Source organism: Setaria viridis, chromosome 9 (assembly GCF_005286985.2).
Source record: "Setaria viridis chromosome 9, Setaria_viridis_v4.0, whole genome shotgun sequence".
Lineage (NCBI taxonomy): Eukaryota > Viridiplantae > Streptophyta > Magnoliopsida > Poales > Poaceae > Setaria > Setaria viridis.
The window spans coordinates 51417997-51445403 of NC_048271.2; the positions used below are offsets into that span (position 1 = coordinate 51417997).

General features: G+C 44.4%; 4 protein-coding genes, 2 non-coding genes and 1 pseudogene across 8 annotated transcripts; 3 read left to right on the forward strand and 4 right to left on the reverse strand.

Annotated features, from left to right (window-relative positions):
* The first annotated feature begins 1156 nt into the window (after window positions 1–1156).
* LOC117838731 (homeobox-leucine zipper protein HOX12) lies at window positions 1157–2854 on the forward strand. Its single transcript, XM_034718869.2, has 3 exons — window positions 1157–1654; window positions 1777–2105; window positions 2232–2854. The coding sequence occupies exons 1-3, from the start codon at window positions 1567–1569 to the stop codon at window positions 2532–2534; spliced, it is 720 nt and encodes a 239-aa protein (XP_034574760.1). The 5' UTR covers window positions 1157–1566; the 3' UTR covers window positions 2535–2854.
* A 1178-nt stretch (window positions 2855–4032) lies between these two features.
* LOC117838730 (deSI-like protein At4g17486) lies at window positions 4033–8636 on the reverse strand. Of its 2 annotated transcripts, XM_072290795.1 has the most exons (5): window positions 8409–8636; window positions 6955–7176; window positions 6728–6775; window positions 5103–5390; window positions 4033–4551 (listed from the first exon to the last, which is right to left on the reverse strand). In XM_072290795.1, the coding sequence occupies exons 2-5, from the start codon at window positions 7166–7168 to the stop codon at window positions 4310–4312; spliced, it is 792 nt and encodes a 263-aa protein (XP_072146896.1). In that variant the 5' UTR covers window positions 7169–7176; window positions 8409–8636; the 3' UTR covers window positions 4033–4309. The 2 variants fall into 2 exon arrangements, with proteins under 2 accessions (XP_072146896.1, XP_034574759.1); XM_034718868.2 differs by lacking the exon at window positions 6728–6775 and having other exon boundaries at window positions 8409–8632.
* A 2204-nt stretch (window positions 8637–10840) lies between these two features.
* LOC117839789 (serine--tRNA ligase) lies at window positions 10841–14786 on the reverse strand. 2 transcript variants are annotated; one of them, XM_034720209.2, is made up of 10 exons: window positions 14554–14786; window positions 14387–14457; window positions 14124–14291; window positions 13484–13589; window positions 12623–12816; window positions 12045–12148; window positions 11777–11960; window positions 11498–11677; window positions 11174–11395; window positions 10841–11084 (listed from the first exon to the last, which is right to left on the reverse strand). In XM_034720209.2, exons 1-10 carry the CDS (start codon window positions 14684–14686, stop codon window positions 11070–11072), a joined length of 1377 nt encoding a protein of 458 aa, XP_034576100.1. In that variant the 5' UTR covers window positions 14687–14786; the 3' UTR covers window positions 10841–11069. The 2 variants fall into 2 exon arrangements, with proteins under 2 accessions (XP_034576100.1, XP_072146963.1); XM_072290862.1 differs by lacking the exon at window positions 10841–11084 and having other exon boundaries at window positions 11257–11397; window positions 11499–11677.
* Window positions 14787–15068: 282 nt separating this feature from the next.
* On the reverse strand, window positions 15069–18280 carry LOC117835798 (serine--tRNA ligase-like; annotated as a pseudogene).
* Window positions 18281–19106: 826 nt separating this feature from the next.
* On the reverse strand, window positions 19107–24663 carry LOC117839037 (uncharacterized). Its single transcript, XM_034719273.2, has 9 exons — window positions 24291–24663; window positions 23289–23875; window positions 22641–22963; window positions 22376–22481; window positions 21386–21471; window positions 20539–20586; window positions 20367–20444; window positions 19997–20173; window positions 19107–19514 (listed from the first exon to the last, which is right to left on the reverse strand). The coding sequence occupies exons 1-9, from the start codon at window positions 24632–24634 to the stop codon at window positions 19476–19478; spliced, it is 1788 nt and encodes a 595-aa protein (XP_034575164.1). The 5' UTR covers window positions 24635–24663; the 3' UTR covers window positions 19107–19475.
* Window positions 24664–25694: 1031 nt separating this feature from the next.
* LOC117841248 (small nucleolar RNA R16) lies at window positions 25695–25788 on the forward strand. The gene has a single exon (XR_004637268.1). It is a non-coding gene; the product is annotated as a small nucleolar RNA R16 (small nucleolar RNA).
* A 65-nt stretch (window positions 25789–25853) lies between these two features.
* LOC117841247 (small nucleolar RNA R16) lies at window positions 25854–25940 on the forward strand. Its single transcript, XR_004637267.1, has one exon. It is a non-coding gene; the product is annotated as a small nucleolar RNA R16 (small nucleolar RNA).
* The last annotated feature ends 1467 nt before the right edge of the window (window positions 25941–27407 follow it).

The window sequence follows — 27407 nt, forward strand, 5'->3', positions numbered from 1 at the left end:
GGCACTGTTCAGACGATCTCCGTAGGATGGTGTGCTGGGCTGTGCGTGCACCCAACTCAAATGAGAGAGCTGGAAAGCGACGCATCAGCTGCATCAGCGAGAGAGCAAGAAGGTTTCGTAGAGGGAGAGAAGAGACCGCAAGGAACCTCCTCGTCCATCCATCCGATGATCCGATCCGGCGATATACGAACACGTCGCGGTCAATCATTTACACGGCGGATCGATCAGAAATGCTTCACGTGCTCGCTCGCTCTCTCTCTCTCTCGGCGCTAGCTCTTTGTATATCCACTTGTACTTGTTTATTGTCACGTTAGTACTTGGCTTGGGCAACGTAAGCTTTGGCATGTACAATCATCAGTTTGGAAAATTCAGGCGTGTGTTTGTAAGAAAGGTACAGCGCAGGCGTGCATGCGGCAGTTGACGTCAATTGGGCTTTGGAGCTGCTAGGCGGTTGTGTGGTCGCTTGTGTTGTGTGTGTCTCCCGGGCCCCGGAAGCCGACGAGCTCGTCGCCCACGCGCTCGCTGCGATGGTAACTTGTGCATCTGAAACACCGAAGCGAAACTCCCGCCCAGCTCCAACCAGCCGCTCCACTTTTGCTTCACAACGTATGACACGAAACCGCTTCTTTGTTTAACATTAAAAAAATGCTAAGCGAATCGACCTCCCCGACTTTTTTTTTAACTTCACTTTTGCAGCGTGTTTCAACGAGCAGAGAGGGGGGGTTTCTTGGAGCGAGAAACTTCGTCCTTGCATGTGTTTCAACCTTCCCGGCCGGGCGCTTGTCAAATTTACCTGCTAGCTGGCAGGCGTGCGCGCAGTAGACATCGGCATCACTCAGCAGCAGAATAAAAGCTTCTAATCTACCCCAGCAGAGCAGAAAGTCACAGTTTACGCCACGAAAACCCACCGATCCGCTCCGTCTCCACCGGCCGGCGTGGCAGGGCAGTGCGTGCGCGGCGTCCCTGTCGACAAAAGGCGGCCGCTAGCTACGGCTGTTACGTTATCTTAATCGCGAGATGGCGACGGAGTTAACTCCGGTTGGCGATTAAGCCGCAGCAGCTTATGCCTCGCTTTGCCGAGCGATTACCAACTCCCGTCTCCCCTTCCCATTGTCCTACTAAACTACTCCCCTTAGCTCCTCTCGGCTAGCTGATGCACAGGCAGAGGCAGCTACGCTACGCACGCAACGCCCCTCTCGGCGGGTGACACACACACCCTCGCTGCTTCCTCGCGACTCCACACCAGAATTTTATCGGCTCCCAGCAAGTACAGCAGCCGAGCAGCGCCCCCGGCCCTCGGCCGCCTATAAAATCCCGGGGCCGGACTCCGAGCTCACAGACTCGGACGACACAGCTGGACACACACTGGGCAACCCAGCGCGGCCAACAACACCTATAGAAATATCCAAGCTACCACCACAGAGCGAGCACAAAGGTCTCTAGCTAGCAACCATATTGAAAGGCGATTGATCGGAGTGAGCATTAGTCTACTACGCACAGGATCTTCTTGCTGTTTCTGCGGCTTTAGAGTGTGATCTCTTGTTGGGTCTGTTGGGTAGCTGGAAGATGGGCTGCGAGGAGGATGAGAGGCTGCTGTTCCCGTCCTTCGCCTTCCCGGCGGAGAGCTTCGCGGAGGCCGCCACCCCCGGCTCCGGTGAGTCGCAGTTCATCTCTCTTCTATAGCAACTAGCTAGCAAGGGATTGATTCATCGATCTAAATGAACGCGCGGATTAGAGATTACTGGGAGCTCACGCGTAATGTACATGTGCTACCAGGTGGTGAGCAGAAGAAGGCGCGGCAGCGGCGGAGGCGGAAGCCGCGGCCGGTGGGGGAGGGAGAGGGCGGGGACGAGCAGGCCAAGAAGCGGCGGCTGAGCGACGAGCAGGCGCGGCAGCTGGAGATCAACTTCCGGAAGGAGCGGAAGCTAGAGACGCCCCGCAAGGTGCAGCTGGCCGCCGAGCTCGGCCTCGACGCCAAGCAGGTGGCCGTCTGGTTCCAGAACCGCCGCGCCCGCCACAAGAGCAAGCTCATGGAGGAGGAGTTCTCCAAGCTCCGCGCCGCCCACGACGCCGTCGTCCTCCAGAACTGCCACCTCGAGACCGAGGTAATTAATAACCGGACCACCCACACGACGACGACGACGCATCGGAATTACTAGTGTTTTCTTCTTGAATCTTGTCTGCTGCTGAGTGCTAACTCCATGCATGCGATGCGCGTCGTCTTCGTGCAGCTGCTGAAGATGAAGGACAGGCTAGCGGAGTCGGAGGAGGAGAAGCGGAAGCTCATCGCGGCGGCCGCGGCGGCGGCGGCGGCGGCAGCTGGCGGCGCGGGCGCGGGCAGCAGCAGCCCGAGCTCGTCGTCGTTCTCGACGGTGACGCACCACCCGGCGGCGCTGGTGGGGCAGTTCGGGGTGGAGGCGGAGGAGGCCGCCGACCTCACCTACATGAGCGAGTACGCGTACAACAGCTACATGAACATGATGGACCTCGCGCCCAACTACTTCGGCAGCAGCGTCTACGATCAGTTCAACTGAGCGTGCAGGAGGTCAGGAAGGGATTAACTGGAGCTCAGGCAATCGGCTAGCTATTTTCGTGTTGATGAATCGATCGATTTGCAGGGCTCGTAGCAGCAGTAGTAGCAACCAAGTCAGTAGTAGTCGCTGGTATAATTAGTAGTATGTTCTATCGTCCTGACGAGAATTAAGTATATTCAGTAACTTTGTTGAGCCATGTAGGTAAGGTTAGTAACTGGCAATCTATGTGAATTTGTGGATTATCATGCAAGTGCTTATCATGGACTAGTGATCTCTGTGATGTAATATTGGGGGTAATCGCAATCAGAAGATGCTTTGTACATGCTTTGTTTGGTGTGTTCTGCTAGCTCTCTGATGAACTCTGAAATGTTGAGTTGGCCTCGGCCCAATTCTCTGGGCTTCATTTGAGTTTTGGGCTGTTTCAGAACGTCCCTGTCTGACTGCTTGCTTGATCTTTACTTGGACATCCCTGATAGGTTCTCTTCTTCCAATGTTCCTCCTCTTAAGGGAAAAAAAAACGGCAAATACCATCTCTGATGGGAAAGAAGGGAAAAAATGCACTAGCACTCTTACTGACGTTGAGATGCATACAGTAGCAAACAAAATGTTTAACGCTTGGTACAACTCTGATAGATGTGTTGTAACTGACTGCACTTAAACAAGTGAGGTGTCATCTGGAAAACCCAAAATCAGGGGAGCATTATCCGCAGCTAATGATTGCATCAAAGTCATGCATCGCTTAAAGCCTTCTCTCCGGAGATAAGCCCTGATGCAACTGATGCAAAGAATGAGATGACCTGATCCAAAGCGCCCCTTTTCCTCTCTTTCCCGTCTGCCGCCACACGGCACGACGACAACGACGACGAAGCGAACAAAACCCAACCCAACCCGATCATCATTCCAATCATCCATTCCCCGACGGCGACGTCCTGTTTCGTCGCGAACCGGAGGCCGGAGCGCGCGCGCGGGCACGGAGAAACCATCGCGCGTCTCCCTCGGATCGTACGCCGCCGCGCGGGCACGAGCACGACGAGCCGTCGCGGTCGCCTGCTTTTATGGCGCGGCAGCGGCCGCGGCCGTCGCCCCGGTTCAGTGGCTCTGTGACTGAGAGGCGACAGGTGTGGGGGACGCACAGGCAGGACGGAGAACACCCTGCCAGCCAAAGCCAAAGGGACTGTCACTAGGCGACTGGTAGTACCACTGACTCTACTACTACCTTTGCTTACTCCTGGAGGCATTCTTATCCGGTGTGCTTCCCTCCTGGAATTGTACTATGGGATTGGAACAGGCATCAGAATTTTCGGTGCTACCGTCCAATCGAACCTGGTCCCGCCGTCACAGAATTATGCACTTGTATGATTGATGATGTGCACACCCAGAAATGAGTTACTTTTACAGTGCACGAACACTGTTAATCTGCAAAAGCATTGTTAAAACGAGCTGGGTGAGAAAATTCCAGGCATGAGAATGACTGACAGGGTGGTGTTTTTTCAACAGCTGAAAGAATAATGGATTAATAATATACAAATCACTGAGTACATAGGGCGGGTAGAATCGAGTGGCATTCACCCCCAACAGATCTTTTCGAGGCGAACCAACACACGTCGGCTTGGGTTTCACATGATACAACGACATCAGGCATCAGACTTTTACCGACCAAAATGAAGTACCTGACAGCGAGCTACAAGCACGGCACTCACCGTGCAATCCAGATGCTGACACTGAACGAATTAGCACAACTTGGTATCAGAAGTTACACGGGGGCCCAGGCCAGGCTACCTATTTCTCAGAGACGCGGTGCTGGATTTCCTTGATGAGCAGTGAGCAAGACGCTCCTTCACAGGAGATGGTGGGAAAGGGGAAGATGACGGCAGCTGTCTGTGACTCGAGATTGAAGAGAAACAGCTAAATGGGTTCCTCAGCCGCCTTTTCTCTGAATCTTCGGACTGACTATTCGGATCATGGCCAACTGGAGAGATCTTGAGCGACTCTGGGAGAAGGCAGTTGCAAATGGCACCTACAACAAACAGATGCACATGATCGTCATAATATGCTACAATATGAACCCCAAATACCAGTAAGTTCACATCAAAATGCTACAACAAGAACTCCAAGTACATATAAAACAGTACTACTTAGTAAAGTAGAAACACAAAGCCTGGAATAAAATTATACGGTCAAAACTGCCACTGTTCCCTTAGTTGGCATGCTGCTGCTGAATGCAATAACGTGCTGAAAACGTATGGCAAAATTTCTCAAAGCTCTTTGTGGATGCACGTGTCAGGTGCACAGTTACAGAGTACATTGTGATATGGTGTGACAGAAAAGGTACTTCGCTTTGCAGAATGACCACATGACATTAATAAACTCTGTAACCATGGTAAACCACATTTCTAGAAAGTAAAGTGGAAACAATAATATAGAGCAAAAATTGGTGCCAAAGACTGTTAAAGCTGCTTAATGCATTCTGACTAAGCACAATGAGTGGCATTAATTCAGTGTCACCTTTGCTGCATGGAATCGTTGAACTGCTATAAGCTTTAGCACATGTATTTATAACTATCGTACCTATTCTGGCGAGCCGGTTCACCCATTTGGGGATTTTGTTACCGGTCAACTTGTAACACATATCCTTGCAAAAATGGTTGCAGTTCTTCGTGATAAGATGGTAAGTATCTCCATTGTAGTTTACTGACTGTAGCTCCATGAACTGCCTAACTTGGATTGGATCCAAGCATGTTGTACCAAGAAATATTGATTTCCTGAATCTGAAACCAGGGCACTGACGAGGCTCTACCTCAAATACTCCACTTGTAGGAAAGTCATGCGCTCCAAATGCATATTCAACACCATGAACTACGAAGAAAAAAAATGGGCCATCAAAACACAATGATCTGAGAATCAGTTCTAAAATCATATATTTGAGAAAAACATCTGTACAGCTTTTTTTTGTGGTCAGATGCTTCAGGAGGTTAGCAAGATAATTACATAAATCATTCTCGGCCCAGAACTCTAGATATTTGAGATGGCAAGCATTCACAGTCCAAAAATCACAATGCTGCATATAGCTCAGCCAATTCGTTGCTATAGCCAATTCGTAAGAGTGGCAAAAAGTTAAATATACCTCATTATGAAGAAAGGGAGTTGAACCTGAAGAAAGCTCTAGGCTAGTTCTAGAAACATGCCTGTTGTGGAAAATGGCTAGCAGGATTGGACAAGACCTAACAACCCAGATGGATCATGTGGATGTAAATTTATTAATGGATAGCTGGTAGTGGAATTGAGTATTGACAAACTTTTAAAATATTTCCTCTCCCCATCCATATCCAATTGAGACAACTCTACCTCCTTCCTCAGTTTTCCTAGATTTCCTTGTGGATTTCACAAAACTACTCTGCATCACCTGTACTCCCACTTCCCTTGTTCAGTAGTTCTCTTCTTTCTTAGAGTCAGCTGCCCTACGAAGGACACCAAATGTGCATAGCCTAGTGATTCGATGGGCACCTAAAGAAAATTTCTTAAACCACAACTAAGCCCTAATAAAACCGGATTCAGGACCTGTAAAGATCTCTACTAGAAAGGTCCATGAGATGCAGATGCAGGCATAGGTATTAATTCATCTTTTTAACCAAGCTGTTTCAGATTATAAAGAAGCATTTGGCACCTGAAACATAAAATGGATCCAACAAAATCAAGAAAACAACCATCTTCCAAGTTGAGTAAATTTATCAGCAAAATTTTTAATATTTCCTTGCTTCATACAGGGCCAACATAGCATAGAACACAACAATCTCGTTCATCTTTTTCTATATGGTAAACTGATGCATATAACATATGTGAATGTAACAATATCGGCTGAACACATCAGTGAAAGCAAATGAAAAGTTTTATTATGTAGCTCATCCTGAAAAGGCAAAACAATGCATACAAAATTCCTTTACAGCAATGATTGGATTTAATACTTTCAGGCAGGTTACTGCTGTGAACCATCCTAATGGACAGAAAACAATTTATGGCATGGAACAAACCTATATGCAGATATGGATCATTGATGTAGTAAAAGAGTTTTTTTTAATACATATAGTTAAGTAAGTAACAACTTCATATGGCGAAATAGCAGATTGGCCACAGTACTAGATATCGATCATAGAAAAGAAGAATAATAAAACTTGACAGGTAGGAGCAGACCGCACCCCCGCTTTGAATTAAGAGGATGCAGGGCTCGAACCCGGGTCTCCGGACTGAGAAAAAAAAGAAGAATAATGGATCATTGATGGCCATGTTACTGGATTTCTAGTCCTATAGTTTCTCAAAGATCAAGGAAAAAATAGTTGAACAAAAACACCACAAAAAGAACTAGAGTTTGGTTAAATGTTAACTGGAAGGAAGAAAAGTAGATACAAATGGCAAAGAGAAGAACCTTCAATTCCTGAGTGAAATATGCCAAGGCCTGCCCAATATATATAACCATTCATGGGTGTCAGATCGTACACGTTAAGATAAACTGGAGTGTCATCTGGCGATTGACCAGCCGACTGAACCTTGGGGAACAAAAAGAAACGCATAGCAGATTTCCTGCTTAGTTGTAGTGGCATGAGGGACTTCCATTCAGGCCGTTTTGTCCTTAGCTTCATAGTCCTCCCTTCACACAATCAAGCGAGATATCAAACATATGAACGATCTACTTCAATGGGCATTAACAAAATGAAATAAGGCAATGTTGACATAGTTGTTCTCTGACATTGATTTCCATGGAAGCAGTTTGAAACTGATAATTATACATAAACAAGCAATAGCGAAAATAGCGATGGTTTTGGTTGAATTCTGAAGACCAAGAATGAGGGCTTGCAAAAAAAAAATATCCCCGGAAAATATTCTCTTAGTATATGCTCTACCAATACTCTTAGATGTATATACCTTCTAAGAAACAAAAACAAACTAGTCATAATGATCTCCAAGTATTAGACAGCTCATTAGCTACTCTGTATGCATTGCATCCTGTGAAAGCCTCATAGTATTAGGACATGTTAAGAGATTATTAGAAGTTCAGTAATCTCCCCAAACGAAGACAATTCACTCCTTGCACACTCATGTGAACATGTCAGCTTCAGTTTGAAACGAACAATGGACAGTAAAATTAATGCTGGTAGGGCCACACTGCAGTTGTGATTTCTAAATCCAGCACTGCAATTCAGTCCCCATAATGCATTGCTTAATGAGTCAGTGTTCACAGAAGAGCTTGAAAAATTGCAGATATTCCTACGGTTTGAAATTTGAACTCTCTTACTGCTCTAAAAGAGAGTCAAAAGATCAGATCTGTTTTCCTGTCTCCACACTCCTATTAGACAGTGCCTTTTCTCTACATTTTTGTTCTAGACAATGCAGCATGTTTATTCAGTCTAGCGAACACTCAGGAGAGAAAAAAAAGAGGGCGTTCGGTTTCAAGAATGCAGATAGCCAGAACCCCAAATTGCCATTCATGTACCATACCACTCCAGTACCACGAACAAAAGCTTGCAGAGAAACGTAAGACATGTACACATCACGGCACCACCTAAACGTCAACGGCTGTTTCAGTACAAGCAGGTAAGCCGCACTATTGCTACGAAAGCAACGTTTGGTACCGCTACCGGACTGAACTCCCAGAAATAATTCCACGGCCGTACTCGTTCCAGATGGGGAGCCGGAGCAAAGCCGACGTTGACACGAGAGACAACACCATAATTCCACCGCCGGACCCAATCCACAGAACCAAGAACCGAGCAGCAGCCCGAGAATCAAACACGCCAGGAAACCCAAGGAAGCAGGCGAGCGCAGATCCAAGCCAAGATCTTGCTGCATTGCTGTTGCCAAGAAAGCGGAGCAGCGGCTTACCGCTGGACCGGAGGCTGGCGGAGCCTGGAAGGCGAACGGCGGTGCCGAAGGCGGCAGCCGGCAGCACAGTGCAGGCGGCTGCGGGGGGATGGGGGCCGGGAGCTGGGGCGGGGGAAGGAATCCGAGGAGGGATTCCTGGAGGCGAGGCGCAGGGAGGGAGGGAGCAGAGTAACTGGTGGTGGGGTGGTGGTGGTGGCGTTGGTTGGTTTCGGCGAGCGGGGGGAGGGGTCTCGTGATGGCTGGGGAAAAGCACCGTGGATTGGAACCAGGGGGGGCCCGTTGGGGGTGGGGTTGTTTTGTAATTTATCGCCTTGTCTTTTTTATTTTATCTTTTTTCTCGCCCCTTTTTTGAAAGCTCTGCAGCATTTTAATTTTGTACATCGAGGAGAGAGAGAAGTGGCTAGTGAGAGAAAGGACAAGTGGTCAGGGTCCATGGGCATGGAGAGCTGTGCTGGGGCTGGTTTCAGGGGGGGCAAAGTGCCAGAATCTCTTGACTCTTCTCTTTTGATTTGCTGGCTCGTGTGAATGAAGATTTAACAAAGTTTTGTGAAAAGAACATGTGATCTTTTCATTCTAGGCAAAAATAACTCAATTTTAGTGCATCCACTGAAAGCTGGTATAATACATCTTACTGAGGAATGTGTAGTATATGTTAAAACTTACTAGTACAAACAACATAGAAAACTTACTTGAAACCGACTGGGCGTCTCTTTGTCTTTAGAAGCGATACGAATGTCACTGCCATTTGGGACTTCAGTAGCTGATCCCTTTTTTTCTCCTCTTTGAAACAAAAAACCAAGGGAAGCCATTTGGAATCTTTGGCTAATTAGTGCCATGTGAAACTCAATAATTGCAAAACAAAAAGGCAGTGCTGCGGAATCTGATAATCAATAAAGTTTTCCTCACAAAAATTAACAGACTTAAATGTAATCCGAATTGAAAAGGTAAACAAATTTGCTTTGGAACAGAACATAGTGATTTCTAGAATAATTATTCACCATCAGTTTACGGCGAAAAAAAAATAATAAAGAACTCGCCCTCAATTTTTTTTCTTTTTGTAACGTGAACTTTGACCTCAACTTGCTTGGTTGCATTTGCATATATAGCCCTGCCCAGTCAATTTTCTGCAGACCGAATCCCAGCATAGTACAGTTCCTTGTACAAAATGATGCTGACAAGCAGTTCACCTAGGGGCTTATTGAGGAACAGGAACAGAATTATTGAGGACGGAACCATCGGAAATCATGTTGTCCAGAAAAGCTAGACACCATTTCCCCCCATAAAAATTCCACCTAGTTGACTGCACTGGTGGGAGGAGCTATCATCATAACCGGAATCCGGGAACGTGGCCAGCACATCTGCCGAACTCCCCCCCCCCCCCCCCCCCCCCCCCCCCCCCCCCCAAATCACAAGATCAAATTTGGACGCCAGTCCTGAGAGCACACACCCTCTCTCCTCTTTTGTCTCCACTTTGCTCAGCATAATCTTATTATCTTTCTGTTAAAGAATTAACAACATGCCAATTGTGATGAATCTCCCCGTAATCATGGGCAGTTTATTTCGCTGACAGTGCCATCAAACGGCATGAATAGTGGGCAGCGTAATGGCGCAGGCATGCAGGACCGGGCGATGAAGGGGCCGGTTTACTAGAGCGTCAGTGAGATGGTCCCTTTATGGCATTATATCCCCGCGCCGTCGGCAAAAGCATAAATTTGCCTTGGCGTGGCGTCTCAGCAAGGGAAGGCTTGTTTCAGGTTCATATCACCCTTGCGTCCGGGGAACCTCGTGGATTCGTGATCGCTCCTGACAGGTCTCACCATCCCAAGTACTTTCGAGGCAATCGCAGAATCAATAGCATGGAAATGCAAATATTTCATGCAAAGTTCCATATCTATAACGGAACAGAATTTTACCCCCTGCTTTGTCTTTACCAGGGAATGCAAGGCCATTCAAACGCAACTGACGGACAGGCGTCTCGGATTCTCTCAAGCTTCAATGCTTCCGTTACAGGCGAACAAGACAGAGACGCGGTCAGCTACTCAGTTTGAATGCCTGCCGAATCCAAGGGCTACAGTCACGTTGAGCAGTGAAAGCATGAAAAAGCATAGCCAGCAGCATCCAGAATTTGGCCTACGCTACGCAATCGCGCACCAAACAATGGTAGAATCCAAGAGCAAGTGCACGTCGCCACCGCAACGCATTTCCCAGTTTCAGCCATAGAAGCACTAAATGCCACTAACACAAGATGCCCTTTCCGAATCGATCAAATACACCAACCCAAGCTCTCCGAAAAAGAAACCCAAATGCAATCAATCCACTGACAGACCGGAACTGAAGCACCACATAGGCAAGCCAGTGAACGGTGGTGCTTTTGGAGAAGAACGCACGGAGGAACAGTGTTGTGGCATCGCAATAAACACAGCAGGTAGGGATGGTGCTGCTCAAACATTCCTCTGATTGCAAGACATCCTATGCTATGCAACATCAGTGTGCAAGTACTGTCATCAGATAGTGTGGTAACCAAGAAACCAAAATGGGTACACAAAAGCTGCATTGTCATGGTCATGTTATAAATACTGATACCACCCAAAAAATAATACAAGGATGCATATTGTCCATCACTTCTGCATCGCATGCATTTGAATTTGTTCCTCGTCCAGCTCAAGCAGCATTTCCCTGTCAGGAAGGGGCCCGAAAAGATCAGATAAAAAATAAAGTTTTGAATGCTGTTTTGGGAAAAGGGACCAGCAGAGGCAGATAAAGACCTTTGATTTGGACTTGTTTGATTTGGAGTCAGCAGCTTGTTTGACATCCAGAGGTTGCTTGAAAGGAAGGAACTCTATTCCACCCATGTACGGTTGCAGCGCCTTTGGCACTTCAACACCATCCTCCTTTTGGAAGTTCTCCAGAATACAGCATAATGTCCTCTCAGTGGCAGTCAACGTAGAATTCAGCATATGAACAAACTGCTTGGACTGCTCATCATTCTGTGATTTTTCCATACATCGGCAAGCGTTAGTAACTGGTCAAAACATTTTTATCCACATTGGGTGGACATCTAACAATAATACAAGTGACACAGAATCTACCTTTTTTTGGCCGTAACCAATTCCAAGTCTCCTTGCTTGAAAGTCAGTGCAATTAGAACATGACACTAATTCTCTAAAGGTTTTTGATGCAGGGAACCATGCTTCTAAATCATATTTTTTAGCTGCAGCATCATTAAGTGCACCAGAGACAATGGAGACAACCTGATATGGTAGGCCAATCTGCAAGATGGACATAAAATTAATGTTTATACAAGTTTGTAAAGACAAAGTCCAAGATGTAAATACAATATTTATGGTTAGCAAAGCACCAATGCACACCTCCTGATAGAAATCTTCTGAATTCTTCATCATCTCTTCATGTATGTCCCAAGAATCGTTGCCATTTGGGCTCGTAATACAGAATTGCTCGATTTTTTCAAATTGGTGGACTCTGAAGATGCCAGCTGTGTCCCTTCCATGTGAACCAGCTTCTTTCCGGAAGCAGGTGGAGTACCCAGCATATCTGTACAGACATAATTTATTTACGATCAAATTTACTACTGTGTATCAATTAGTAGCAAACTGACTTAAGTTAGGAATTACCCACTTTATTGGTAGCTCAGCAGGGTAAATTCGATCACCTAAATGATAAGCGCATAATGGCTGTTCAGATGTGGCTATGAGGTATTTGTCCTCGCCATCACCTGTTACCTGTCAAATGAAACCATTGTTACATGTAATAAAATGTAATCTTTTATCAAAGATCACAACTGAAATATCTGTCCAATTCATCAAACATATGAGTGAACTAATAAGGCCTACAGTAATCAAAATATATTTCTTCAGGAGCAGTCTTGCCAAGATTGTTACCCCTCAGCAGTACGCATAAATTAGATTTTCTTTATAACATGAAATCGCTTTAGAACTGTTAGCATAGTTACCAGAGGACAAAATTTACCATTTATTTTCCTTTTGTATAGAACCTTACTATCATGTAAAGGGAACACATTATATTAAATTAATACAGGAAGATAATGTATTATCTTTCCCCAGAACCTACAAAAGCATAATTTATGTAAAGTCATAAAACTACAAAAGCGTATTTTACGTAAAGTCATAAAACTATGAATGTGGGTACAGTTGCGCCAAAACTACTTTACATAGGGATTATTTCATCAGGCTTACTTTGTAAAGCTCCTCATCAAACTGTGCCAACTGGGCACATTTTCCCATAGTCTCCTTCCTCATGAAAAAGGGGGTTTGCATTGGCTTAAAGCCCCGTTTTCTCAGGAAAGCAAGCCCGAAATTTATCAACGCCAGGTTCAGGAGGACACCTTCATCCTTCAAATAGTAACCCCGACCACCAGCCACATCAGCACCTGCAGAAATTGAGTAGGCAACAGGTTGTGAGAGGCTCCCTCAAGAATAAGAGAAACAAGACACGATAGCAATCCTGGGTTTCTGCGTAAGTGCATAGTTGATATCCCAAGAGCATGTGATATCACATTGAAAGAGAACCTTATCAGTTTTAATTTGTACATGGATAATTTATGTGCATGTCTTGGGATAATGTATGCAACTTAGGAGGTAGTTAAGATCCATATCAGTCTGTAGGCTTCTTTTAATAATTCCGACTAGGGATCCCAAGGATAGGGATCCAAATCCCCCATATTTATGCAGGCTCTTGGAGGGAAACAGAAAGAAAGTTCCTTTTCTGGTAAATGCTAAGATCGTTCAAAGTTTACAAATACAATAGACAGATGAATACATGTACATTTCAACAGCTGAAGAGGACATGTGTTCCAAAACATTCTTAATCATTGTAGTGGTGAAAACAAGGAGCAAGAGCTATCTGAAATTGGTTGAGCAGGGTTCACTGTTAAGGAGCATATGCTGAATATAAAATGTATAGGCAGCACACAATCACATGCAAACATACCATACTGGTGGCAAGGAACATGGTGATGGGTTTAGAAACAGACATAAACAGGCAGCTATGGGCAGTAAGAAAGCACTTGTAAATAGAGAAAACTAGAGAGCATATACCCTTCTCCAGTGCAACAATGTCAAGCATTCTGCAAAGGTCCACGTGATTCTTCAAATTTTCCTCTACTCTCTTCTCTCCCCATGTTCGTACAATTGCATTATTTGCCTGCAAATAAGGAAGTAGCTACCAAATCAGTTGAGCTCAAATTTATACAATTAAGTGGGAATTCAGCAGACCATAATATGCATTCTCACAAGCAATTTCAACCTATCAAAGTAATGCCAGTTGCTTATCCTCATATAGCACGTTGAAAAACAACTAAAACTCCAATTACAAATGGGTTGTGGTGGAGCTAACAGTTCTATGGCTGCCACATCACAATCTACTACTAGTAATAACTGAACAATTGTTTCTTTGGCAAAAAGGAAGTCACCTTACTAGTTTCTAGAACAACAAACTAAACTGCCAATCGAGGTGATCATAAATTGGACAAGAGTATGCATGCTCAAAGGCAATTTCAACTTATCAAAGCAATGCAATGTTGTTCCTCGTCCTCGTATAGCACCACAAAAAAAGTTTAAAATGCCCATTGCAAAAGGGTTGGAGTGGAGCTAACAATTCTATGGCTACCACATTACAATCTAACAACTACTGAAAGTTATTTCTCCAGAACAATAACAAACTAAACTGTCAGAGCACCTCATCGTCGCTGACGGGCACGGAATCATGCACGATGTTGCCAATAGTGGTGAGCTTGGCGTCGAGGGTGCTCTTGGCCTCCTGCACCTCGGCTTCCTTGGCAGCCAACCTCTTCTTAATCTCGTCCGTGCTCTCCATCAGCTTCTTAGCTTCCTCTTCTTGCTTGCTCTGCAAAGAAACACACCACCATTAGACGAAATCCAAAACCCCCACCGCGAAGGAAAGCGGATAACGAGTGCATCGCAAATGGAGACGAAACGTACGGCCTTGAGCTTGCCGATCTTCTTGCTGGTGGCGTTGAGCTCCTGCCGGATCTTGTCCAGCTCGAATTGCCCTGCAGCAACGACGAGAACACCTGGGGATCAGAGACCGTGCCGGGATCTGGAAGGGTTCCCGGGGGATCAGGGCAGCGAGGAGAGGGGACGCTTACTTTCGCGCCATGCTTTGTCGAGGGCGATGACCTCGTCGACGAGCTCGACTGCAGCGGAGCGCCTGCGCTGGGACTCGCGGATGAGGTCCGGGTTTCCGCCCTTGTCGGTGCGGAAGAGATTGATGTCGAGCATCGTCTCCTGCGACGGTGGGCGGCGGCGGCGGCGGAAGAGGACTGGAACGAGGGGAGAAGTCGAGCAGTAGAACGAGCGGCGGCGCAAGGTTAGGGCAGTTTCCTTTCGGTTTTACGTGCAGGTGGGCTTGGTTACGCTAGTTGGGCCGACCTGGCCTTCCTTTTCTGTTTTCTCTGTTCGGCCTGCCTCTTTCTTTTTCACAATACCATAACCAACTGCTGCATCATTCGTAAAATTATTTCATAGAATGGCACAAATTATACCAATTTTGCATCAGAAAATGTGCAGATATTTGCGCATCACAAAGTTGTTCTAATAGCATGAAGTAGTATTTTTTCAAATGTTTAATTTTGCTACTCTTAGACTATTCAAACAACGTCTCTGCTGCCTCCATCTCAATGTTTTATTCACTTCAATTCTCTTCCAGCATATCCTAAGCTTAAAATCGAATTTCAAAGGGTATATACAGTCTGCCAGTATGCTACATAATCCAATTTACAAATTTTGCACGAAAGGAAGGAACTCTATTCCACCCATGTACGGCTGCAGCGCCCTGGGCACTTCAACGCCATCCTCCGTCTGGTAGGTCTCCAGAATGCAGCAAATCGTCCTCTCAGTGGCAGTCAATGTGGAGTTCAGCATATGAACGAATTGCTGTTCATCCTTCCGTGGCTTGGACTGACCATCACCCTCCGATTTGTCCACACATCGGTTCTGAAAAGTGATAGCAATTGCTCAGGCCTTTTGATGCACAAAGTTCAGAGCGATGGAGCATTAGGCAGGATAATCGGACTGAAACAGAAATTTACCGTTTTCTGCCCGTAGCAGATTCCAAGCCTCCGTGCTTGATAGTCCGTGCAGTTTGAGCAGGACACAATTCTCTGTAGGTTTGTGATGCGGGAAACCACCCTTCCAAATCATATTTTTTAGCAGCAGCAAGGTTAAGAGCACCTGACACAATGGAGACTACTTGATATGGTAGTCCAAGCTGTAAGAGGGACAGAAAAAAAAATGTCTAAACTGGTTTGCAAAGACGACGGTTCAAAATAAAATATGACGGGGGGGGGGGTGTAGTAGGGTTTAAAATTCACGGAGCACCTACCTCCTTGTAGAAATCTTGTGAATTTTGAATCATCTCTTCAAACATCTCCCATGACTCGTTTCCATTCGGGCTTGTGATGCAGAATTGCTCGATTTTTTCAAACTGGTGGACCCTGAAGATGCCAGCAGTGTCTCTCCCATGTGAACCCGCCTCTTTCCGGAAGCAGGTGGAGTAACCAGCATATCTGAATGGGCACGATTATTTAGATCAAATTGCAAGTGCACACCAACTAAAGACAGACTAAATGAATCAGGACATTACCCACCTGATGGGCAATTCAGCACGATATATGCGATCACCTAGATGATAAGCGCACAATGCTTGCTCAGAGGTGGCTACGAGATACTTCTCATCCCCATCACCAGTTACCTGGCAAATGCAACAAAAGGTCATGAGCATGTAATAAATATATATTTTTTTAATCAAAGAACACAGCTGAGAAAACATCCAATCCAACAGCTATCAAGTCTTAATGCAACAATGAGATTACCAAAAAAAAAAGTAGCAACGTTGCATACGTATATTGAAACCCCTCATCATTCACAGAAATTTATATTCTCTTAATAGCATGAAAAGATTTAGAATCAGAAGTATGCCTACCAAAAGACAAAATGTACCATTTATTTCTTTTATATAGAATTTTGGCTATAATTTAATATTAGCTATAATATAGTCCAGTTGAACTTATTGCAATTTTTTTTGAATGCGCGATGGAATATTGATACAGCAAAATACAGTGTTGTTTTTCCAACAAAGAAAACTATGGATTCATAAGAATTATCATAAAGTAAAAAGGAAATGCAGGTACAATTAATCCAAACATGATATGCAAGTAGGGATATTTCATCAGCATTACCTTGTAAAGTTCCTCATCAAACTGGGCCAGCTGCGCACATTTTCCCATAGTCTCCTTTCTCATGAAAAAAGGGGGTTTGCATTGGCTTAAAGCCGCGTTTTCTTAGGAAAGCTAGCCCAAAATTTATCAATGCCTGGTTCAGGAGGACACCGTCACCCTTCAAAAAGAAACCCCGACCGCCAGCCACGCTAACACCTGCAAAAATTCAGTACACAGCATATTATGATCAGAGATTCCCTGGAAACTTAGAAGAAAAAAACACGATAGCAATTATTGTTTGGGTACGTAGAAATCAGTTGAAGTGGTACTGATTGCTACACCCTACGATTCAAGATAAGTTGAAGAGTACAGAATATGTTAATCTGCATTCTCATTCACATTCCGATGGGTGGTGGTTTGGTGCGTTACGGAGGTGCAGCATATATACTAGAATTGCAGCAAGGAGCAGAACAAGAATGTTACTTAGACAAAAATAACCAGCATTAAAAAAACATGGGTAAAAACATGACCGCGAGAGAGCACTCTAAAAATAGAGAAAAGTGATAAGCATATATACCCTTCTCGAAATCTGCAACGTCGAGCATCCTGCAAAGATCGAAGTGATTTCTCAAGTTCCCCTCCATTCTCCTCTCTCCCCATGTCACCAAAGTTGCATTATTTGCCTGCAACAATTTGCAGCAGTTAAGGGACTGCTTCCAATTTCTCGAATTGGATGACAAACAACATCAACCTGTGCATTCGTATATGAATATCACATTAGATCGCAATTAATTAGAATTCCATCAACAAAGGGTGGGAGTGAAGAACAAGGTTGGAGTGGAGCTAATATGGTTTCTACTTCAGCATTGTACTATAGTTTTTCTCCTTTTTACCGACAAAAAAGAATTGGGTATGAAAAGTTTCTCTTCGGTGTCAACAACCAAAAGCGAGATTTGCGGCGCACCTCATCGTCGCTGACGATTACGGACTCGTGGACAATGTTGCCAATTGTCAAGAGCTTGGCGTCGAGCTTGGTCTTGGTCTCGTGCACCTCAGCTTCCTTGGCAGCCAGCCTCTCCTTGGTCTCCTTCGTTGCCTCCATCAGCTTCTCCGCCTCCTCCTCTTGATTGCCCTAGGAAAAAAAAACAAACAAGTCCGTTCCATCACAACAGTGCCCAAAACACCCGGAAACAGTAAGAGCTTCCCCGACGTCAGAACTCAGAACTGAAGGACACGAGACTTACGGCGGCCTTGAGCTTTCCGATCGCTTTGCTGGTGGCGTTAAGCTCCGCCCTGATCTTTTCCAGCTCGTATTGCACTGCACAGCGACGACGAAGAGAAACCTGCGTGTCAGAGACCGGGCCGGCCGGGTTACCGGAAGGGTTAAGGCACAGATCAGGAGGGGAGATGGGGGCTCTCTTACTCTTGCGCCATGCGTTGTCGAGGGCGGCGACCTCGTGGACGTCCTCGTCGGGGGCGAAGCGGCGGCGCTGCGACTCGAGGAGGACGCGATCCGGATCGGCGTCCTCGTCGGCGCGGAAGAGCTTGATGTCTATCATTTTCGCGTGCGGCGGAGACCGGAGAGCTTGCTTGGCAAGGAGGAGACTGGAGAGTGAACACAGCGGAAGGCGCCGGGAGCAAGCAGCTTTGCTTGGGAAACTTGTGACCCACGGAATCTGATGTCAACTCGGACCTAAATTTGAGTCCGAGTCGGACGGGGGACCCCGAAGTGTTATAGTAAATTACTGTTATAGTACTGTAGCACACTGTAGCGTTTCGTTTGTATTTGTGAATTATTGTCCAAATATTGACTAATTAGGCTCAAAAGATTCATCTCGGAAAGTACAACAAAACTGTGCAATTAGTTTTTAATTTCGTCTACATTTAGTACTCCATGCATGTACTGCAAATTTGATGTGATAGAGAATCTTCTTTTTGCATAGTGTCAAAGTTGGGAGTTTTGAGGGAACTAAGGCCTTGTTTAGTTGCCCAACTTTGGAGATGCAAAATCACTGTTGTAGCACTGTAGCACACTGTAGCGTTTCGTTTGTATTTGTGAATTATTGTCCAAATATTGACTAATTAGGCTCAAAAGATTCGTCTCGCAAAGTACAACAAAACTGTGCAATTAGTTTTTGATTTCGTCTACATTTAGTACTCCATGCATGTACCGCAAGTTTGATGTGATGGGAAATCTTCTTTTTGCATGGTGTCAAAGTTGGAAGTTTGGGGAACTAAACAGGCCCTAAACATGACCCTGGTCCAGTCCACCAATGTTTCTTAATTTGGCCGTCAACGTTTACTACTGTTCATATCGTAACCATGACCGAGGACTCGCTGAAGTCTGAACCATGCGTTCCTGTCAATGTTATCCTTCTGCTTTTGTTTGGCCAAATAAGTATTGCTGCTTCTGTAGTACAGTGAGTATCTGAGTAGAAGTTCTTATATTGGCTGCGGGCCATCATTTGTGTTAGAAATTAGAATTAGGAGAAAAGAGTCATAACATTTTTATCCATACTGTGGAAGATCCGACAAAATTAGGACATCGGCTGGTACAGAAAGGTGTACATGAACCATTCCTCGTATGATATTTCGGTCTTCTGGATACAATAGACCTAACCAATACTTGTTATATGTTACACAGGCGGATATTTTGAACAAGGACGAAGGCCACAGGGCAGCATTGCCTGTGCCTCCAGTAATAACGTCTAAATTCATAATGCGCGAGCGCGACTCTCTTCGGTCGCCATTTGCTATATTGCTCGACCAACTGCTGCAGAGTGCAGACACCGGGAAAAACATGTCTGTGATAAATCATTGGGCCAAAGCAACAATAAATTAAGGTACTAATACTATCCGAAAGTGACTGAATTGAATTCCTTCCATGATTCCTGCAGACATAAGAGAAAATATGTCAGCTGATTTTGTTTATAGGAACGCAAGGTATCAACATTGCAGAACATCGATACAAATGCATGATAGGACTACGACTTGAGTGTCAAAACACAACATCAACTGGGAATACGTAATCAGACTGCTGGAGTATTTCAACATGGGAAAGGATAATAGCACCTGAAAAACATTCAGATTAGTATGCTACTACTTAGAATTGGGTCGTTTGCAAACAGCAACTACCAAAGCATTTGGTATGGTTTCAGGACCATCTACATTACTGCTACGTAAGAGAGGGAAGGGGGGGGGGGGAGGCTTGGACACAGAAGTTCAGCAAAAAAGGTTACTAAAGAATGGCAGATAAAGCCTGGAGGTAGCAAGCCTCCATAGTTCCATTGTCAAATACTATATCTCAAATTAGCTCCATCCACCATAACCTCCTAAGCAAATCAGAAATATGCTTGTGAAGAATCCAGTGTACCTGTAGAATGTCAAAAACCTTCTCTGCTATATACTTCTGATGCATGGCAGCTCCACGTTGCTGCAACTTATCTGGATGGAGGCATAATAATGCTCTCTGGTAAGCCTTCTTGACTGCTGCTCCTTCGATTATATCAACAAGAGGAACTGGTTTCCATCCACTCCCAGGCCACAGGACCTAAGGGAGCACAAAACTTTTAATTTAAAGAAAAAAAAGAAGTGGTGGGATGCATTGTTTATAGTATACTTCAAAGAGATTAAAATAGCATAAACATTCAACATTGTAACATTGTTATATCCTATTAGAAAGAAAAGGAGTTGGCAATAGTATACAGTAAGCAATCACATGCGGTTGATAATCTTGCACTTACATATTGCAGTGTCGAAAGCAATGACCTAATATTTCCTTCTTTTCCCCTTGACCATTCGCGAATTTTGGACTCGGATACCTACACTCAAGGAAGCAATAAAATTGGAAAAATAGAAGCAAAGAAAAAGAGGCAAGCAACCATAGCAGTCACCAATTTGTCATCCATGTAGTACCTTTATTAGCTCCTTTTCTTGATCATCACCTTCCGAGACATGCTCAACCTGGTTGGTGAAATATAGTACAATTGTTAGGCAAAGAATACATAACAAGAGGATTCCATATAACAGGGAACAGTTTAATGTGTGCACTGGTCAAAGAGCGTCTCTACTTTACAAAGCTTGAAAGGAACAGTAATTATCTTTTAAACTACAAACTAACATTAATTTAGCTTAGGTTTCAAAAATATATCCATGCTGGTTTCATCATTACATATATAAAAAAAACTCGACCACGGGGAGAGACCCCTTGGGCTTTGTTCTAAGAAAGGTGCCATACTTCGAACCCTGGTCAAAACAGGAGTTCAACGCTCTAACCGGTCCACCGAGAGAAGCTTGGCTTATTACATGTATGACTGTAGGTTTCTATTGCAGTTCTTTGCCACAGTGCCCATCAGTAAATTTGCTTAATACAGCAGCAGATGACAGGGTGCAAATTTAGACTCTTGGCAGCACATTGGTAGATACCTAGGTGCTGGACACACATATCAGAGGTGTAGCAATTGAATTTCAAAATGTGCACCATGTATCGGATGTGCAGGAACTAAATGTCAAATGCCCCTACAATGCATATTGAAACACCAGTAGTTGGTAGGACAAACATCAGAATAGGCCAAGTCATCTAAGCCTGGTGCTATGGCTGATGCCATTCTAAGCTAAATAATTTATTACAGAAATAATGGATTTGTCCAATCATCCAGGCTTGGAGTATTTAGAAATTAAATGAGGCCAGTTCCTTGCTGTCGTGACCTCTGCGGGTAATAGAATAAATCTCAATAATTTAAAGACTGATGTTTACACATACCACACAACCATCAAGATCTTCAATATCTATTTCCACGTGATCTATTGTGTTGTCTGCTTTGTCTTTTGTATCATCGTGTATTGATTCTGAAAACAGAAGAATAAGGCATAATGTATTTGTGATTTGTTTTTGGGAACAAGAACACAAGTTTGTGATAATTAAAAGAAAAAAGTGTATTTTTCATCCCTCAAGTATTGTAAAAGTGTGATATTCATCCCTCATGTTTCATTTGGTGCAAATTAACCCATTAACTAACTCAGCTGGTGCATTTATCATCCCACCTTAGTTTAATAATGGTTTAGTGCCATTTAATGGTGGTTTATACCATGTAATCATCTAACTAATCCTTGCTTAGCGAGGTAGTATGCTGATTCGAAGATATAAAGTCCAAAAAAATCAGTAAATCCTCTAAATTTTCTATCCCATAAAAAAATTAACGGAACCGATTCGCTCCGAACTATTATAGCGATTGACTCAACATTAGATGTGGCTAAGCAGTGATTAGTAAGATGATTACATGATCTAAATTGATGTTATATGACACCAACCATTGTTAAACTAAGTTGAGGATGATAAATGCACCGATTTAATTAGTTAAGGGGTTAATTTGCACCAAATGAAACATGAGGGATGAATGTCATACTTTTGCAATACTTGAGGGATGAAAAATACACGTTTTCCTAATTAAAAAAAGAACATCAAAGAAACCACGTGCTTGGAAATTAATTTCTAGATTACTCGTGGCACATCTACAAAGTACAAACAAACTGCACAATCTCAACTGTAACTAATAACCCGAGCAGCAAGGTCCCTAAATGTTTACAGTAAATACATAACAATAAGAAAAGTGTGATCTTTCATTTGATGTAGAAAACAACCAATATTATGTTAAGCTAATTTTGAAGTTTCTTCTTGAAAGTGAGGTGTCTATTTCAACTTGTTCACAAGCACACTTGGTCCCTAATACATTCCCTCCCTACCAGGACTTACCATTAGAAGCAGCTTTATTGCTTCCTGAAATTGTATCCGTTTTTGTTTCTGTTTTACTATTATCTGTCAGGACTGGTTTGTCCATTCTCTCTTGCACATCATTCACCTGAAATAATCCAGAAATTAATCTAACATGTATATCTGTCTAATGACAAACACTCTGTTTTGTTTAAGATAGAACTCAAGGATTTTAATACTTAAAAATCACAGATTAATATTCAGGTAAATTTGTATCCAGGTAATAGATAATTCAGATTAGTCATACTGGATAAGGTGCAGGGATAAATGCATTCTGATTGTTCATTTGGGCTGTTTGTACATCCTCATTGGCCTCCAGACTGGATATGCTAAACTTATCTTGCAGTTCACTTTTGCTTCCATTTTTCCCCACGGATGTCTGGTCCGGTGTTTCTGGTGCTCGTTTGCGCTTTGGTGAATTCTCAGGGCTAAATATTTTTATGAAACCCTTCACCTTTTCCTTTACCCTGCTACTACGACTTTTCTCTCCTGAAGGCGATCGAGAACTTTTAGCGGTCGGGCTAGCTGATGAAGCATCATTTTTTGTATGATCATTGCCCTGTTTCATTCCTGCACAGAAATCTCATCAGCTGGAATCCATGTATTCATGAAGAGGAGGGCGGAGACAATAATTTAAATATTTCAAACAATAACAATTTGATTTATTTCCATTAGAAATGGCAGACCCTGTGCTACCACAAGAGTTAGATAAGCTGAATGCACTTTTTACTCTGGCTTAATAATGGAAATCTAGCTACCCTACTCTAACTATGGAAAGGGACAAAATATTACTTAGACCATAGAGGTTCAGTGTTTTTAGATTCTGAGAACGTAGGTCATTGAAGCGTGTCCAGCATTCTGAACAAACGAGCACATGCTTCTACCCTATTATCACCTTGCATGTAGTCATCAAAGAGTAAAGGAATAGCTCCTTCCTTGGTTGCTGAGTTTGTATTATGTTTTCCAGATTTGGAATCTTCATAGTCTTGTTGACTCTTCGATGCTCCAGTGGCAGTTGACATGATGTCTTCGTCATCGATTAGGTCAATACCTTGCACAGCAACTTGAGGAAAGTTTCTCAGTCCAATAATGTCTCCAGCCTTTTCTTCTGCAGTAGCTGGCAGCACTAAAAAGGCTCCTTTGCCTGCCCACTTATAGAATGAAAAATGGAACTTGTCAGTGGCCATGATACTTTCCAAGCTAATAGGAGTCCCTTCACATTCACTGTCCATGGAGCTGACATGATTAGACGTGTTTTTCTTTTTTCCACTTTGAGAACGGAACCTAGATAGAAATGAAAAGGGCTTCTTCCTTGAATCTTGTTGGGCTGCCCCTTGGGCTAGATAATTGTCCATGGATGCATTCGGTGAAGTTGGAACACTGTAAGCATAAGAAGTCACATCATCATTTCTGTTGGATGTTTGCCGAGAGAGAGAAGTAGGCATTGAACCATCCGTGCCTCTGTTGAACCTCATGGAGAAGCTGCAGGAAGGAGGTTGTGGGTAGAGTCAAGTTAATGCACACATAACACTATTTGAATTCGAAATGTTAGAACTTGATCTGTCATTTAGTACATTCCGAAGTGGAACCAAATATGTGGTTTACAAAAGAATTAAGGAAATGATCAGCTAGTAGCCTAGTAGTGATGGACTCGTCGTCTCCATTGCTTCCCTTTAGAGCGCATTTGGCAACTTATGGGAAGGGGCATGGGAATTTAGTGTTCAAATTTTATGGATCGACAGGAAATAATCTCCAATTTGATCAACCAGTCATGAGTCATCAGTTAAACCCACAGATACATACACATAAGCAAACATTTCATAATCAGAACGCCCACATTTCAAGATACGCAAGTAGATTGTTGATATCCCTTCGCTGAAAAAGCTCGCTTCGTTACCTCGATCGCGGGCGGGCCGTGGAGCCAGGCGACGCCGGCACGCTGAACACATCCCCCCAATCCCCGACGCCACCCCGCCTGGGCGACGCCGCCTCGTTCCCGGGGAATATGTCCTTGTAGAACTCCTCCCCGAGCTGCCTCCTTCGGTCGGAGCTGCCCCGGTGGTCCCCGAACACGGGCGTGTCCGATCCCCCGCTCCGCGCCCTCGGCGCGGACGACCCGAACGACGAGGTGTCCAGCGAGCCGCGCCGCGAGCGGTGCTCGTTCCCCGACGAGCGGCGCGGCGGGCCGCCGAAGACGTCGGCGAAGTCGACGTCCGACCTCCGCGGCGGCGCGCCCGCCATGGTGCGCTGGCTGCGGCCAAGCGGGGGCCGAGCTGCCTCTGGAGGGAGGAGGCCGACTGGCCGAGGCAGCTGCGTGGGCGCGGGGCTTGTGGCGGGGAGCGGCGCTGGGGATTTCGCAAGGCCGGATTTGCTTGTCCGTTGCGGCGTCACGTCGGCATCGGATTGCGAAACGGCCACCTGCGGCTCAGCGGCTGACAGCGCGGCGCCGCGGCCGCGCAAATTTCTTCTTGGCGCGCGACGTTGGCAATGAAAGGCCCATCTGTCAGTGGGCTTAATCTACTTCGCGGCCTGATCGGCATGACCTGTTGGGCCTCCAAAGGCCCATCTTCCGAAACCCTAATCTCGCCGCTATATAGATATCCCCGGCGCCTAACAGCTCCAGCCGCCTCCTTGGCTCCTTGCCCTGTCTCGTCCCCGCGGCGCGCGCTCTCTTATTCGTCTTTGCCATTGCTATTCGATCGATTTGATCCTCTCTTTTCTTTGGTTATATTATACATGCGAGGTTTTGCTGTTGGTTCTTTCTCTGTGAAGAGAGTTCAAGCAGACGGGCGGTCTGAACTGATGCCGTGTTGATTCGTCTGCAATTTCCGTGCCTTCCTTCGGGGTGGCATCCGAGAGAAAGCAGCAAAAATCTCGTCCCATCTGCTTTATAATTTTTCCCCTTTGTTTTTCGTAGTTATTTGTCTTTTCAAATCATCTGTGCTGTGATGAAGATGCTTAACTATTTCTATGTCTGGACATCTGAGATCTATCTGTGATTGGTTTACGCATCAATCTGAGCCCTGAACTTTTTCTTTCTTTAGATTTAGATTCAGTTTATTGTTGCGCCTTGCTTAAATTCTTCTTTGGTAGGATTCAGTCATGGATTGAATCGAGAATCCTGAGAAGCAAAGCCGGTGCAGAGACTGACATGGTTAACTTACCAACCCTTTGCAGACTTTGCCTTGCTCTGGAGTCAAATGGTTTAATCAAAATTTCTTTGTGAATTTAATAATTTATTTATCAGATCCAACTCTGTTTATTTGTTTTCTTTAGATTTCGTTGAGTTAGCTGTTCGTATGCTGGCAAATGATGTGCAAATCTTTATCCTACACACTCAATGGAATTACTGCCATGTGTGGACTAATAATCTCCGCTTATTATCTGATGCCTGAGCTGCGCTACTGTTTGTTTCTTATGTTTTTGTGCTTCTGGTCATCTTTTTAAACGTAAAAGGGATGGTGGCAAGTGATGAAGAAATTAATTATATGCTAGACACTGAATCATATGTGTCGACAATAAACTCCGCTTATTATCTGATGCCACATTTCCGCTTCAAATGATTCTGAACTCATAAATACGAATCTTGGCTTAGCGAATCTATAAGAAACTAAATATCTCCTTAACGAAAAAATATTATCTACTATAAATTTGGGAAGATTGGTTCTGAAGCATCGACAGTACAATTGAAAGATATTGGCTCGTAAACTGCCGCAGACGTGACTGTGGATAAAAATACCCCAACCGTTACCTGGCAATACACAAGAAACAAGCACTGGCCCTCAACTGACGGCATTTGAACACACGCTCACTTTACAAACCAACATGCACTAAATATTGACCAAACATATAAAAAATATGCACTAAATATTGACCAAACATATAAAAAATATTAGTAGTGACTAATGAAACACATCCTACAACCAACATAGTGTTTTGATCATAGTGCTGCAATGGTCCAATACATACAAGAGCCAACATAGTGTCCAACACATAAGAACAATCCATACCCAAAATATTTTCAATAAATGACTCTTTTCATACATAAAGAGTTACACCTAATTTCTACAATATAACTAATCTCCTAGAAGTATATAAGGAACAATGTGTAGTAACGGGGATAGGATAAGATAAACTAATTTCTACAATATAACTAATCTCCTAGAAGTATATAAGGAACAATGTGTAGTAACGGGGATAGGACAAGATTTTTTCAGTCTTACCCTTCGGGTACAGACACTGGGTTGGATGGGCTGCCTTGGGATGCCAGGCTGGGCAGCGGACGGCGGCAAATGGGTGGTGGGCCGAGGAGAGGGAAGGTCGGCGGTGGGTGCCCAGCTGTGGGTCTGCCTTGAGGGTGGCCGCCTGAGAATGCCCGTGCATGGTGGGTCTGCCTGTAGGGACGAATGGGCAGCGCTGCAGGTCCTAGGAGAGGCAGCACCACCGTTGGGAGAGAAGGAGAGGTCGACGAGTGCGTGGGTGGATAACGCATGGGACTTGTTTTTTTTGTCCTCAAGCCAAGGGTAGTAAGGTCATTTCATGTTCACGTTATATGCTGAAAAGTATGCAATATAAGTTTTCGGTGAAAAAGTAACGGAATGTAAGTGTTAACGTCTACATCTTTCGGTGGTATTTTACAGGATAAATGTTGTTCAGTGGTATTTTGCGGAAGTCGCGATCTTTCGATGCTACATGACCAATTTTCCCATATAAATATGTCGATGAACAACATAGTTTTTTTAGGAAAAGTAGTCTTTATTTTGTTCTCATGTTTGTATTGGAGGTTAAGTCATTGATTTCGAATGTTGCGGAGTGAGTATTTGCCGACCATAAATTTGGCTCCCCCTTACTAATCAAGGAAGTAAGAAAACCGAGCATGCCCAATGTCCATCGGAAGAGTGTAAAATTTTCTGACCTAATGTGAATAATTTCCGACTTTTTCCATCCATCCATCCATCATCATCATCATTTTGTTACATTTGTAAAATCATAAACAATAGAACTAAAAAATTAC